We start from the raw sequence: 16,593 nt of genomic DNA on the forward strand, positions 1-16,593 counted from the left end.
GCAGATTTACTTTTTCTTGGAAATTTTTCTTGCCAAATAGGCCAGTGATCCCCAAACATCACCAACCCCTTGGCTATTGCTCCCAGTGGCCTCAAAGTAGCTGCTTATTTTTGAATTCTTGACTTTGGCTGAAGTTTGGTTGCATAAAACTAGATGTACTGCTAAACATAGCCTCCTATAGACTTCCAGTGCAGATAGGGGTTACCAAATAGGCAATCCAAGCCCTGATTTGGCACCCTCCGGAACTTTTTTCAATTACAATTGAATGTGGCTCATGGATAAAAAAAAGGTTGGGGACCCCTGATATAGGCACTCTCCCCCCTACATTTGCCACCCAGTTTTTCCCAGTGTTTATAAATGAGCCCCATTCTCATACTATTTTATGTTATAATGTCAAATTCTGCATTTCACAATTATTGAAATCCAGACTATTAAGGATGTTCAGGACCAACATAATGATCAGCTATTAGTGATAATGTAATTTGATCATCATTTTGATTCTGACTTTGTTTGACAATGATATACAGTATAAAGCCTTTCATCAGGTGTCTCCAGAGCTTAGATAGAAGGGAATCAATGGCTTATAGCATTTCTATAATTAATATTTCATTTATGTTGACAGCTTGATTACCTAGAAAGAAGTCAAATGTAGGTAGTGTGTTTCATTAAGAGCATAAGTTTTGACAGCTAATTTAAGAGTAGTCTCAGTCTCCTGTTATTTCAGCAGTACAGAATCATTTAATTTACTTGTTACTTCTCCAATAGCAGAATTGTTCTACCTGGCAATATATATTAGAATTCTTAAGTCAAATTAATTATAGGTTCATGCAGATAACTGCATTAACCAGACATAGCATAGTGTAAAGAGAAAATTCGCCGGCGTCAATTTCTGATTTTTTCGGGAAAATGTTCAAATTGCTCGATTGTTTTTGTGAAAACGTTCGAATTGCTCTATTTTTGAGTGAAATCGTTTGAATAGCTAGATTTTAGAGAAAAAGTTTCGAATTGCTCGATTTTTTTGTGAAAACTTTGGAATTGCATGATTTTTTCGTGAAAACGTTAGAATTTCATGATTTTTTTTGTGAACTTTCCAATTTCACGATTTTTTGCAAATTTTTTGCCGTTTCGAGAAATTTTTCGGGAAGTTCGCAAATTTTTCGGCTAATCGAAACGGGAGAAATTCACCCATCACTAAAATGGTGCAATGTATTTTTAGATTCTACCCCATTGCGAGGTTTCTGATCCTTTTAATTGTCCTGACCTCACCATTGATGCAATGTCTGTTTTTTTTGGCCTTATTCCTGATGGGCAGCCAACTGATAAGCACGTAGGGATAGTAACCAGGAGACTACACTACTTATAATTAAGACTGCTGTTTTGTTTTCCAAAAATATATATATATATTTGCATGTCATTCTACCCAGGAAATTTATTGGGCAATTGTATATATTTAGTGATGCTTGGTATCTTTATTCCAGATAAGCATGCAACTGATAAGCATGTTGGGATTTTTACTTGGAGAATACATTACTCATAATTAAGGCTGCTGTTTTATATTCTGTAAATGTTGGTTAAACATATTTGTATACTCTAAGTTATTCTACCCAGGGAGACTTGTTGGGCAATTGCTATGGGTTGCTATGCTTACAACTATTGAAATGGAAAAAGGTCCAAATTCTTTCTAGTTTTCATAAAATTACATTGTTATTCTCCGTCATTATGCTTAATCTGTAAATGGCGTGAAATTGATGTAAATAATAGGTATCAAATCATGTATTTGACAGTCGGATAGGGGCCAACGCCATTGCCGCTCTCGACAGGGAAACAGTATAACCTGCTATGAGCACGCCTCCCACAGATCCGCTCTGGCTGCGGTGATTCACACGTGAAAAAAACTTGGTTGTGTGCGAGGCGCCAATGAAGCAGGATGCCGGGGAAACCAAACTTGAAGTAAAACGTAGAATCTTTATTAGTTCAGGTTAAAACACAATCTGAAACTGCGGGCAGAGGAACCAGCTTAACGCATTTCGTGACCAAAGTCACTTCATCAGAAGCTTAACCGCCCCCTACAGGTACAAGACTTATAAAACCAGTCCAATTAAAAATGCATATTAGTATAAAATCAAGTGATCACCATACAAAAATGAAAATCCTTATAATGAATATAATTAATAAACATTGTGCATATTAAATGATGGCATATATCATAAATATTATAAATATTCAAACAGTAGATGGAACTTGATACAGCCCACAATACATGATTATAATTGTATAATATATAAATATATTGTCCATAATAAAGAAATATATTGTTACAATCAAAAACGGCTCGGTTATACAAAAGAAGTACTTCAAAACCAAAATAGTAGGTAATAGTATTTAGTATTTAATATTTATCATTAGTTATGTAATTCGAATGTGAATATAAATATTGAAACCTGACCGAGATGTACGATGAAAACAATATATGGTGGGGATGTATCAAGATACATGATCAAAACCTATGCGAAGTCCCAGGTTCAAGTAATAAATATCAAAATATCCAAATTTTCTAAATTGTCATACTTGAAACCAAAGAACTCCCAGGGGGGGGGAACTCCCAATGCAAAACTCAAGAAAACACCAAAAAGAAGTATATATAGTTAATGGAAAATATATCAAAAATCAAAAAACAATAATCAAAACTCAAAAAATGACCATAAAGCAAGTGTTGGGACACGGGCATGGCGAAAAGACCACCAAGGGCACACTTATTGGCGATTAGTGGTCAATAAAGCAGCTCAACTCCCACTCTCTATTCAAACCATGCGGTGCTATGGTGTCTAGAGTGTAGATCCAAAACGCCTCTCTTCTCAAAAGGGCGGTCTCTAGATCCCCCTTGCGAACATCGGGCACCACTCTATCTATAATTTGGAAGTATATACATAAATTACCTGCATGCTGATCTAGTAGATGGTTAGCTACTGCTGAGCTGTTGTCTCTTCTAGAGACGCTACTCAGATGTTCAGATATACGCTTTCTGGCCGGTCTGTTGGTCTTGCCTACATATTGGAGTCCGCATACACAGGTTATCAAATAAATGACAAATTTTGTGCCACAATTGATTTTGTGCCGTCTGGGATTATCCCTACCTACAAAATCCTTGGAGGGTTTTATATATCTACAGGAACCACACCGTGAAACCCCACACTTATAACAACCCTTGGTCTCCAACCAATGGGTTTGTCGGGTAGTTGTAGTATCCTTAAAAAGACTGGGAGATAGTCTAGAACCCAGACTCCGTCCTTTCTTGTAGGTGAAGTTAGGTTGGTGTTTTCTTGAGTTTTGCATTGGGAGTTTTTCTCCCCCCCTGGGAGTTCTTTGGTTTCAAGTATGACAATTTAGAAAATTTGGATATTTTGATATTTATTACTTGAACCTGGGACTTCGCATAGGTTTTGATCATGTATCTTGATACATCCCCACTATATATTGTTTCCATCGTACATCTCGGTCAGGTTTCAATATTTATATTCACATTTGAATTACATAACTAATGATAAATATTAAATACTAAATACTATTACCTACTATTTTGGTTTTGAAGTACTTCTTTTGTATAACCGAGCCGTTTTTGATTGTAACAATATATTTCTTTATTATGGACAATATATTTATATATTATACAATTATAATCATGTATTGTGGGCTGTATCAAGTTCCATCTACTGTTTGAATATCTATAATATTTATGATATATGCCATCATTTAATATGCACAATGTTTATTAATTATATTCATTATAAGGATTTTCATTTTTGTATGGTGATCACTTGATTTTATACTAATATGCATTTTTAATTGGACTGGTTTTATAAGTTGTACCTGTAGGGGGCGCTTAAGCTTCTGATGAAGTGACTTTGGTCACGAAACGCGTTAAGCTGGTTCCTCTGCCCGCAGTTTCAGATTGTGTTTTAACCTGAACTAATAAAGATTCTACGTTTTACTTCAAGTTTGGTTTCCCCGGCATCCTGCTTCATTGGCGCCTCGCACACAACCAAGTTTCTTTCATAAATCATGTATTTGACTTTGGTTAGAAAGAATAACACCCAGCCATATGGCACATTTTTATTTTAAATTCACGCTAAGGGGCATATTTATCAAGGGTCGAATTTCAAATTGAATGGTCGAATAGATCCATTTTTGATGGAATAGGTCTGTATTCGGCCGAATTAGAATCATTCGAATTGAAGGAATATCGCATTAGATTGAATTCGATTCCGTTTTTCCCAAACAAAAACGTTAATTTTTCAAAGTCCACGAATTGACTCCAGATAAGTTCGAGGCTCAAACAGTAATTTGGTAGGTTTTAGATGGCGAATAGTCGAAGTAGAATTTTTAAAGTGACAGTACAAGATAAATTTTGATATTCGAATTTTCGAATTCTTCTATTCCACAGCCATAGGAAACAAAAGACAGTGGTTAGCAGAGGTTTAATTTTGCTACTGTCATGGGAAAAAGAGGAGTCAATTATTAAAGCAAAGTAAAGGATTATGAAAAGGTACAAGTTCATGGCAATTTAAGGCAGTTTGGTGCCTTAAAATTTGAACTCATGAGGTGACACCCTATAGCCCAGATTTGCTTTCCATTGCCTGTTGTAATGACTTGTGCAAGTAATTTGGGGCTGTTGTTTCTTAGAAACATGAACTGGTACTTTTCAAAATGACAAGCACTTACAGTAGAGCGATTAGTGGGCATCCCCCCCCTCTTAACGAAGGAAAACTTAAAATCAAGGTTTGTAAAACTGAGGTTTCACCGTACTGCTTTTACATGAATAAAAGACAAATATTCTATGCTAGCTAATCCCTCCTTCTATTGCAATGATTGGTCTTTAAACAAATATGTGATGGCAATGCTGCCAATGTTAAAATAATTGAAGCACCAGCACGAAATTACCTCTGCTTGAAAACATATTGTTTGTGCTACTTATTCAATCTAACTCTCTGAATAAACAATTTTTTTTTTATCACTCCTAAATTACAGGCTGTGCATTTGCAGTGTGTGCAAATGAGTCAGACACAAAGCAGCACCAGATTGGCACCGAGGCTGAAAGCTTAGGGAGTGTTGCCATGACAAATAGCAAAACCTCTTATCAGCTTCTGCTATCCAGAATAAACTGCAGAAGCAACGTGGAATAGCTCTTTCGGGATTAAATATGATAAGAAAGCAGACTGCTCTAAGAAGAACCAAACCGTACCTCTCATGATATGATAACATTAGAAAAAAAATCATATTCTGGCTGGGGAGATGCAAACTTTAGAAATGTTGTCGCACAACCATAGCCTTCTGTACTATGTAACTATCTATGGCAGTGGCATATGGTGAAATCCTGAACCAAACATTGGCAAGTGACAAAATGGTCAGGATTGATCCTAATTAAATTCTATGGAGAATACATGCTGGCGAAAGCATTTTCAAGTGAAACTTGCCTGACCCTTGTGTTTCATTGCTGGAGGAAGTGGTTGGCTTAAAAATTAAGCTGGTGAGCTGGAAATTGATAAAAAAAAACTGCTACAGGCACCCAAAATCAAAAAAAATTTGGATCATGAAGTTTTATATTGTACTAAATGGATTGGAGACACCATTTTCCCTATCACCTTTTTAAACATTGTGCAGGGTGGAGGCATTGTATAGAATACATTTTGAACTAAATCATTTTTAGTGTTACTGGTCCTTTAAGATCTGCCATATAGTCCTCTCTGTTGTGAGTGAGATTAGTAGGCCTTTATGTTATGAACTCTGGCACAGTGTTTCTCTCTATAATAACCCTTCCTGATGCACAATAAATAGTGATGGCATCGGAACCATCAAAATTTTTGACACCGGCGAATTTTCGGGGCAAATTTATTCGCCGGTGGTGAAACGCGCAAATTCACCATGAATTTGCGCCTGGTGAATAAATTCGCCCAACAATAACGGAAAGACTGCTTGAAAGTAGAAACTCTGCCCTGATGACTGTTATTAACAGAGGAATTTGTATCACTGCAAGTTAAGAGCAAATTTCCAGGGTTAATATAAGTTGCCTGTGTTGGATGTGGAGAGGCCACTTCTCAATCTACTCAGCCACCCACTTAGTGCCAAAGTGGCCATGTTTTCCATGTCCGTGCATAATAAACACTATTACACTGGAATCTTGGGTAATATTTTTGAAAATTCCATTAATCTAACTTTATTTTTAGTTTAACTTTAAAAGACAATGAAATAGAAGAGCATGCCTTAAAGGAACAGTAACACAAAATGAAAGTGTCCTAAAGCAATTCAAATATAATGTACTGTTGTTCTGCACTGGTAAAACTGGTGTGTTTGCTTCAGAAACTTTACTATAGTTTATATAATTAAGCTGCTGTGTAGACATGGGGACAGCCATTCAAAGCTGAGAAAGGAGAAAAGGCACAGGATACTTAAGCAGATACAGTAATAAATAAGCTCTATAGTATTCAATGGGATTCTTCAAAAATTCTTATCTGCTCTGTGGTTGAATGACTGTCCCTGTGGCTACACAGCAGCTTGTTATATTAACTTTAATTGTTCTTCTGAAGCAAACACACCAGTTTTGTGAGTGCAGGAAAACAGTACATTATATTGTCTTTAATTTTTTTTGGTATTACTGTTTCTTTAACTTTATTCTTATTTTCTTTATGCTGGAAGAGTAGTTGCCATGTTGCTCTACATTCTTAATGCAATCCAAAATATATATATATATGACATTCCATGTATAAATGTACATATAATCAGAAAAAAATGCTCTCAAGCATTATTATTTAATTTTTAATAGAAGAAAAGTTCTTTTAAAGAGTTTATATTGCAATTAGTTATTGCAGTAATGGTATTATGCACCTGATTGCTACAGTATATTACCTGCAGAGTTTTTCAGTTGCAGATCTGTATTTGAATGACCTCTTTACGCTGGATCCTTCTTCGCTGTTCTAGTTTGTAAAGGCTGATGGAATTTTAAGGTTTGGGAATTGGTAGGTTATGAGAGTGAAGGTTACTAATATTGAGGCAGACAAATCCCATTTTTTTATAGACCATGTCATAGACTTTTAGAAGTCCCTGCAGGCAGTTGATGAAACAAAACCACAAACTACAATATAGTCAGTTGGGTTCTAAGTTTGAAAGTACAACCTTTAAAGGGAATGTCAGTTCATGAATACAGTTTTGTTTGTAATGAAAGAAAATGCAGCTCTTAGCAACTCAAATATATATTCACCTCTTTGTGCTGGAGGAGAACTGGCATTTGCAAAATTGTTTGAAAAGTCAGAGCCTGAAGCAGAGAGAGACAGATACTGCTTTCAATGGGAATTAGATTTAGAAATAACTGTAAATGCACTGAATCCAGGATTCTGCTTTTTTTTCAGTAGGTTTCGGATCTCTCCAAATCCAAGTGCCTGGCCGAACCGAATCCAGATCCTAAAAATCATGTGAATTTTTGGCACACAAACAAGGAAGTTAAAAAAATTCTTAACCGTACAGCAAGTGGTTCTCTTTGCCCCTTCTTTGCCCTTAATTGTTTATTTTGGTTCAGTATTTTTTAGGGATGCACTATTTTAGGATTTGGCCAAATCCCAAATCCTATAATAGTGCATCCCAGCTATTAGAATAAAGGGGACAACCAAAAAAGCAATGCCTGTGTGCTGGCTACATGTGTCAATAGTAATAAGCAAGAAAGAAAAAACGCACCAACAGGTCTTTATACAAAAATAGAAAAACTTTTATTACTCAAAGTTTCGCTCCAGCGGTCGAGCCGAAAAGTTTTTCTATTTTTGTATTAAGACCTGTTGGTGCGGTTTTTCTTTCTTGCTTATATATATATATATATATATATATATATATATATATATATATATATATATATATATATATATATATATATATATATATCCACCATTAAGGACCGCACTCGTCGTTATGAATCCAGACTCGGGTGCTGTGTATAGATTGTGAAATCCAGAAGTCCAGTGGTTACACGCACACCGATGTTAATATTAAAATTAATTTATTAGAAAATCATTAAATATACATTGCATCAATGTTTCGGTTCGGAGTTTAGAACCTTTCTCAAGAGGGAAAGGCATCTTGAGAAAGGTTCTAAACTCCGAACCGAAACGTTGATGCAATGTATATTTAATGATTTTCTAATAAATTAATTTTAATATTAACATCGGTGTGCGTGTAACCACTGGACTTCTATATATATATATAAATATTTCCTGCAGGCAGCCGCACTCGGATCCGGATTTTGTGAATGTGGGTGCTGGTTCAAATATTATGTACAAATTTCACATAGAGCCGCACACCAAGGATCCTTGATAAAGGCCCTGAAGAGGGCCGAAACGTTGGAAAACAAATCTCACACACACACACACACGTATGGGAAACTGTTATCCAGAATGCTCGGGACCTGGGGTTTTCCCGGATAATGGATCTACTATAAAATCATGTAAGCATTAAATAAACCCAGTAGGTGGGGTTTGCTTCCAATAAAGATTAATTATATCTTAATTTAGCTCAAATACAAGGTACTGTTTTATTATTACAGGGAAAAAGGAAATAATTAAAAAAATTTGGATTATTTGGATAAAATTAAGTCTATGGAAGACAGCCTTTCTGTAATTCAGATCTTTCTGGATAAAGGGTTTCCAGATAACTGATCTCATACCTCCCAACTGTCCCATTTTCAGTGGGACAGTCCCGCTTTTGACGGCTCAATACGCAGTCCCTCGTTTGTAGGGATGCACCGAATCCACTATTTTGGATTCGGCCAAACCCCGAATCCTTCATGAAAGATTCGGCCGAATACCGAACTGAATCCTAATTTGCATATGCAAATTAGGGGTGGGAAGTGGAAAACATTTTTTACTTCATTGTTTTGTGACAAAGTCATGTGATTTCCCTCCCATCGCTAGTTTGCATATGCAAATTAGGATTCGGTTTGGCCTGGCAGAAGGATTCGGCCGAATCCTGCTGAAAAAGGCCGAATCCTGGCCGAATCCTGGATTCGGTGCATCCCTACTCGTTTGTACTGTAAAGTCCCAACTTTTTCTGCAATGAACAACCAGAAAAAGAAACAAAGTTTCTAACTTAATTGGCTTTTGGCAGAGAGCACAGAACAGCTACCAGGTGCATTAAGATACTTTGTAAGAATTTAGAGATACACAAATAAGTAATAATTTAGATAAGGAGGTCCCTTGGGAAAAGTTAGACTCACAGCTTAAAGGGCAATTTACTGTACCTTCATTAGGAAAACTGTAATAACTCAGAAAAACACAGAAATGTGTTCAAACTTTCATAACCTGCCAAATTTTGTAAAATGAACATGGTAATTAGGGGATGTGGCCACAAAAATGGGCGTGGTCAAAAAATTCAACATGCTATGTGTGGCAAATTTTTTTGCCCCTCTTTTTATTTCCAAAATTTTGGGAGGTATGATATGTGTATATATATATATATATATATATATATATGTTAAGGACAATAACAGTTTTATATATGGAAAGCACTATAGTTTGACATATCATATGGTATTATCTATTCTAAGAATATGGAAAAGAAGTTTGTTAGAACTCACTTCCTTGGCTGTATATCTTAATATATACAAATGTATCCTATAAATATCTGACAGTATAATTGTATTCAGTATATCAGTATCTAATCTATCTATTAATGTATTACTATATTATGGTATTAAGCACTGACAAAAGAGCATCACTGATGATATATGAATTATTGAAAAGTTTGAAATGAGGGTAAAAGGCTCAGTTCAACTGGAATACACACTTGAGGCTTATTTATTAACTGTTTATCATGTACTAGAAATGTATAGCCTGCATGGCATTATATGAGATTTTCTTAACATCAGATGTTAAATATGTGTGGCTCTGTCGAACCTTGTAAAGACTCTTTCAGCATTAAGTAGACTCAGTGCTCTTTTCAATTAAGATCTTTTTACAATCCTCTGTTTGCCAAAGGGTCTGCCTGCCGTTCTTTATTGCTGGCCATTGCCAGGATTGGCTTGTTTAAATTTCTGCTAATAACACAGATGCATCATTTTAAATGAATAGCCTGTGCCCATTGTATTCCAGCTAATGCATGCATTTGTATTAATGGAGCTCTCGCTTAATAGTTTGAGGCAGAAATACCTCTGTGGCTTCTGCTTCTCTCCTGCTTTATGAATACATTTTATTATTTGTCCTTTTGAGATCTACACAATGTTTTGAATGCTTTTAAATAGGAACTAGTAAGGGACAATTAACAGTCATCTTTAGTACCATAATTTACGTCTGTATATACAGACTTTTGTATTCAAATTTGAGTTGCTGAATGTAAGAAGATGTACACGGAGGTAACAATACTCTCTAATAATCGGAAGCAGCTTTTGCCCTGCGGGCGTCTGGTCAGTCATTATTACCTTACAGCAGCAAGACACCTCTTATACTTGCTGAAGCATGGAGGAAAGATGTTACAGGCTTTAAACACTAGAACTATTGATTTAAAATAAAAAAATAAAAAACCTAACACAAAAACGGGTCCCAGTGCTCTGTAGCTTGTGAGCTGTGAAGCAGTACAGCACCCTAGAGGAATGGAAAGCCTATAGTTCTTTTCAGTGTATCCTTTTTCTAGTTCTTTGTACCAGTGCTGGGCATACTGTAAGCCATTCATGATGACTTTGTGGATCCCAGCATCCCTCCAACAGTGACGCTATAAAACAATGAGTTGCCTTAAAGGAGAAGGAAAGCTAACAAAGCAGTTTATTGGCAATAGATTAGCCACAATAGTGCAAGCTATAACACTATATTTATTCTGCGGAATGTTTTTCCATACCTGAGTAAAGAGCTATAGAAGCGGTCTGTTTGTTTAGGATAGCAGCTGCCATATTAATTTGTTGTGTCATCACTTCCTGCTTGAGTCTCTCTCTGCTCACTCATAGCTCTGGGCTCAGATTACAGCAGGGAGGGGAGGAGGGAGGAGAGAAAAGGGGGGGGGGTAGAGCGAAAGAGGAGCAAACTGAGCATGCTCAAGCACTAGCCCTGGAGGTTTATGCTGAAAACAGGAAGTCTGATACAGAAGCCCATGTGTACACAATAGAAGGAAAGAAATGCAGTGTTTCTTTTGACAGAGGACTCAGAGCAACATTACTTTGAGGGTTTACTGCTGTATAGACCTTTCTGATAAAGCTTACTTCATTTTAGCCTTTCCTTTTCCTTTAATCTATCTACTTTTATTTTACTTGTAATTTTTTGCATACCTATACTATAGACCTTGCGGATACAGGTCGAGTGCTGGCTCAGCTTGACTTGTATAATCTATTTACACTTATGGATATGGTGAATCTGTATTTTTACCACACCTAAAATGTTGGCTTTGGAAAGGGTTTTTTTTAAGAACCAGAGTCCCATCTGCTAACTTGATCTAGTTGGGGCAGTGAACTATGATGTGATCATTCAGAATTAATTGTAAGGGACACTCACATAGACCACTGACCCATTAAATTATTACTTGGGAGTATGATATGATGTTTATTTTAATGACAATTATCTGGTTTATGCAGTTCAGGATTTTGCAGGCTACAAGGCACTCCAGTTAACCTATATGCAGCTGTAGATGCATTTTGTGTGGCTACCCACACTCGGCTCCTGTCTGGAACTATATTATGACCCATTTAACAGCTCACTTGGATTATTCACATACATTTGTCTCTGCACAAAATCTTAATTTAATTGAATTTAATTGCCCATAGGCTTGAGTACTGAGCAACCAGTGAACCCTAGGCTGGCCAGATGATAGGAAAAGGAATTAATCATGCTCTGTGCATTGCTGCTTTACAGTTTCATGAAACATTTAAAGGGAACTGCCATGACCTTTTTATTACTTTGTTTATGTTACAGTTCAGACTCCAGGGCAACCAAATCCTATTTGTGAGTGTTGCTAATGCTTTATGACCCCTAAGATGTTGTATATTGTACCTTTTCAAGCAATTGTCAGAAAAAGTGTAGGCTGTTTTATTTTTTTCAAAGATTTTTGATTTGGTCATTAATTGGAATTTTAAAAAAAAGCCAGTTTTCTTCATTTTGTATACCACACAATCTGTTGTTATATCACTATTAGGGGATTTTTTTGGTGCATATTTCTTTAGGGCAAAATTGTCAGCCATAGACATTATTATTTTATATTATATATGATTTATGTGTTTGCAGAAGCCTTGTTGTTGATACTCTATGAATATGTCATATCATTTTACTCGTACTGCTGAAGTTTGTATTTGTACTGAAGCATTTACGAGACAGTGTCATATATTTTGTTTTGTGTTATATGGATTTGTGTAAAAAAATGTATTCGGCTAAAAGGTTGTTAGCTTATTAGTTGTAATAATTTATGTTGCAATGCTCTGTGTCCATCATTCCCACCCACTAAGCCTTCATCTAAGTAACAAGTACAAGCAACCAGTTTCACTATTTTTGCTGTTTATTAGAACAGAACATGGATCTGAGTTATTTCACCAAAGCATAAAGATTAGTAGCATGAATAACATCCACTTTATCTAAATATTTACTGTATAGATTTATAGAATCCCCATTTTCATGGCTGTACATGAAAATCTCTTATCGCATTGTTAACTTTTGATCTCAGACTCTGGTTTTTCCTTTTCTTTTCAAGGTTCTGAAGCGGGAATTAAAGGAAAAGGAGCCAGCCATCATGCATACCATAGAACAAGCAAGGATATTCATTTCAGAGCAACCCATTGATGGTCCAGAAGAGCCCAGACGGAACTTGCTTCCCAAAACAGGTTTGTTTATTCTGAAACTTGGCAAAATTAAGTTAAAAACTTTCTTTCTTTCACTTTTTATTAAAATATTCAAGTCCCATGAATGTGCATTTTGAGAAGCTATCGTGCTCATGTTAAGAATTTCTTTACCTGTATCCTCTTAAAATGAATTTTACCATCTTACACCTGGGGGAAAAAACAATAATGGAATTTGAAATAGAATCTTTAGCATGTGAGGAAAATACCACTTATGTGCAAAATCGAGCAGGACGAAAAACTAGAATTAACTGATACTGAAATACAGTATATATTGTTGATAATGTGGACTATGTTAGCAGTATTTACGGTAAGCTTGAAGGCCATTTTTTCTATTTAATTTGCAAAGGAGTTAAGTGTTGTAGAGAATTATTTTACTTAAAATTTGCTTTTCAGTGTTTCCTATCAATTGAGCTGCTTTCAGAATTCATATATTTTTCTTTAAACCTACAAGTTCATGTACTTTACTATTAAAGCAGACTTAAGTCATGTAGTGATTGGCAAGAAATCTCAAGATCTGCGACCACCTTGAAAATTGGCAAAAACCAGCAAGAGGACAGGAGTTTTTTGTGACTTGTGTGGAGCCATGATATCAGAGTTGGTTTTTGGACAGATTATTGTTCGAGTTTTGCAAGAATGAAAATAGAATAGAAGTCCCCAACTTTTTCTACTCGTGAACCACATTCAAATGTAAAAAGAGTTGGGGAGCAACACAAATTTCTGGAGGTGCCAAATAAGGGCTCTCATTTGCTATTTGGTTACCCCTATGTGAACTGGTTGGCTATATGTGGCTCTGTTTGGCAGTACCAACCAATACTTGCCTCCAAGCCAGGAATTCAAAAATAAGCACCTGCTTTGAGGCCACTGGAAGTAACATCCAAGGGGTTGGTGAGCAAATTTTGCTCATGAGCCCCTGGTTGAGGATCACTGAACTAGAGCATACAGTGGTGATCCAAACACCCCCAAGAAAAGCAAAACTGTTCGGGTCAAAACCAAAAAGGTGGCAACCCTACAGTGTGAGCTGCTCTGTAGAGTATGCTAATACAGATGAAGCCCCAGTTACAGGTATATACAAAACAAACTTTTAAGATAGATGCAAGTTGCTGGGAAATGTCTTATTATGTGATTATTTTAATCCCTTATTTACATCTGCTGAACTTTATGGAGAGGCCCCTTTCACGCTGACATACACACAGTCTAATATCCCTTACACACAAACATATATTCCACACTGGTTAGGAGCCAGTTTTGCCTTCTTGTATGATTATGAATATTAAAAGAAACTGGAATAACCAGGAGAAAACTCACATGGGAGAGAGCCACAAAAACAAATATAATATTTAGCTTTTTTGTTTGTTTGTCTTTTGTTTCCATACAATGTTCAAAGGGTTTTTTCAATATGCAGATGAATTATACTACCCATAAAATTGCTAACACTGTAGAATTTAAAATGAGTTCATAAACCGTATGCCTCCCTCAGTATCAAATTTATTGATAGTTTTCCATCTCCCAGTTTGGCACAGGTTCTACACTTCTGATGCTTTAGAAGATAACCTCATGTGAACATTGAAGCTTTATAATTATGTTAATAATATATGCCAAAATCATCGTTAGCCCAGGTCTTTGTTTTTTATGTAGGGGATTCTTACCTTTGTTTAGGTCTATTTCTTTTTCCTTAGGAAAAGTCTCAAGGACAAAGCTTCCTGAGCTGGCATTAAATTATTTATGTAAGCAATATCTCGGCTGTATGGGGAAAACAAATGCATGTTTTAATTTATCCACAAAGTGTAGCTATTGTAATTAAAAATAATTCTTCAATTGTTAGATTTATATCACAAAATAACGAATGGCTTTTTGAGGTAATCATTACAGTAGTATAAATAAGCTTCAATAAGTTAGGGCAGAGGAAAATAAATGGGTCAAGCAGAGCTGGCTTATGGACAGCTTTTCATAACAGATTTACATCCACTGGATGAAAGGAGATTGCTTTCTCAAGCACTATTGGATGTACAAGCAGTTTGGTGTGCTGAGAATATTGCTCACAATGGCCACATTTATTCCTGCAATCTAAAACAATACAAAAGGTCTAGTTTCTATGTTCACAAAGAAAAAGGAATTCAGTTATAACTGCACAATTACTATGATAGTGTTACCTGCAGTTGTTAGCACTTGTAGATGACAAGATAAATAATATCGATTTTAAATATAGTCATATGTATTTGAACATCCTGTCCTCCCGGCCAAATGTTTTATTTTCTTTTTTGTTGAAGCTTCAAACTGGAATTGGAGGTAGCTATTTCCCTTTTTAAATAACATGTGCTCAGCAAAATGTCAGATGGTGGGCTAAAGTAAAAGGCAAAGCATGGCCTGCTTGAAACACTTTTTTTAATCATGATTCCTTGGTCATGAAGTTCTAGACTATGAGCTTCCTATGGTGAACCTTTGTCTTAGACTTAGGGACAGATTTATCAAGGGTCGAATTTTGAAGTGAAAAATACTTCGAAATTCAACCATCGAATTAAAATACTTAGAATTCGAATATAAAATTCGAACTTTTTTAATCGAATTTGGGTATTCTGCGGTTGAAGTAAATTTGTTCGATGGAACGATTAAATCCTTCGAATCAAACGATTCGAACGATTTTATGGTACGATCGAACGATTTTACTTCGACTTCCAAAAATGTAGAAAAATGCTGTAGAAGGTCCACATAGGCTAACATAGCACTTCAGCAGGTTTAATTTGGCGAAGTATTGAAGTCGAAGTTTTTTTTAAAGAGACAGTACTTAGATTATTGAATGGTCGAATATTCAAACTATTTTTACTTCGAATCGAATTCGAAGTAAATTCGAAGTTGTAGTATCCTATTAGATGGTCAAAGAATCCAAAAAATTACTTTGAATTTCGAATTTTATTACTTCGAAAATTCCCTCGAATTCACTTCAAACCCTTGATAAATCGGCCCCTTAAAGTAACTTAGACATGGCCAGACTGAAGGTGACATAGGTCACGCCAGATCAGAATCAAAAATGAAACTTCAAGAAAATTATATTGATCTACTGGATTAAAGGGCAGGAGCAGATCATTTGATGTGTTTCCCTAGACTGTATTATATAGCTTGGTAACCAATGATCTTTTTTTACCATGGTAATAAATCGCTGTACCTCCAGCCATTTTCTGGGTTTTCAAAACCATTTTCTTTTATGTTTGCACTGTACATGTTAAAAATGTAAAGTTGTTAAAATTACATTTTCTTTAAAAAACATATGTTTACTCCTTTAAGTTGAGCAACAAAGAACAGCTGCAAGCACATTCATTCCACATGACTTTTGGACTAACTAGTTACAGGGCGTCTGTGCAGCTGTGAGAACAAACTCCATCAAATAAGATTCATTATTTGTTTTTGAGTTATATTCTATAGTTTATTTATAGAAATCTACCGCTTTCTGAGCAGACATGAACAACTCACTGGATGTGATTTTCTTGCTATCAGTAACTTTTCTAGTCATTTGACATCAGTCTAGTTGCAGAATATGTCAGATAACACAGCATGGTGCTGCGGATAAAGTACCCAGAAAATAAGCTTCTTATAATGGGGAGAGGTGTGGGAAAATCATGAGCATAACCTAGTGTTTGGCATTTCATAAATCACTCTATACATATATGTGATGGAAATCTTAACCAATATTCGAACTAACCGCTAAGGCAGTATTGATCAATGCTGCTTCCCCAATAGAAGTTCCTTTCTATCAG

At 35.8% G+C, this 16,593-nt stretch overlaps 1 protein-coding gene across 6 annotated transcripts in view; it reads left to right on the forward strand.

The window, feature by feature from the left end:
* utrn.S (utrophin S homeolog) overlaps nucleotides 1-16,593 on the forward strand; it is a 446,216-nt gene that overhangs the window by 318,351 nt on the left and 111,272 nt on the right. For all 6 annotated transcript variants that reach the window (XM_041564420.1, XM_041564418.1, XM_018265201.2 and 3 more), the window contains one exon: nucleotides 12,697-12,826. In XM_041564420.1, the coding sequence (XP_041420354.1) occupies nucleotides 12,697-12,826 (130 nt within the window). The remainder of the gene's footprint in view (nucleotides 1-12,696; nucleotides 12,827-16,593) is intronic.

The sequence above is a fragment of the Xenopus laevis genome, chromosome 5S (genome assembly GCF_017654675.1).
Source record: "Xenopus laevis strain J_2021 chromosome 5S, Xenopus_laevis_v10.1, whole genome shotgun sequence".
Classification (NCBI taxonomy): domain Eukaryota; kingdom Metazoa; phylum Chordata; class Amphibia; order Anura; family Pipidae; genus Xenopus; species Xenopus laevis.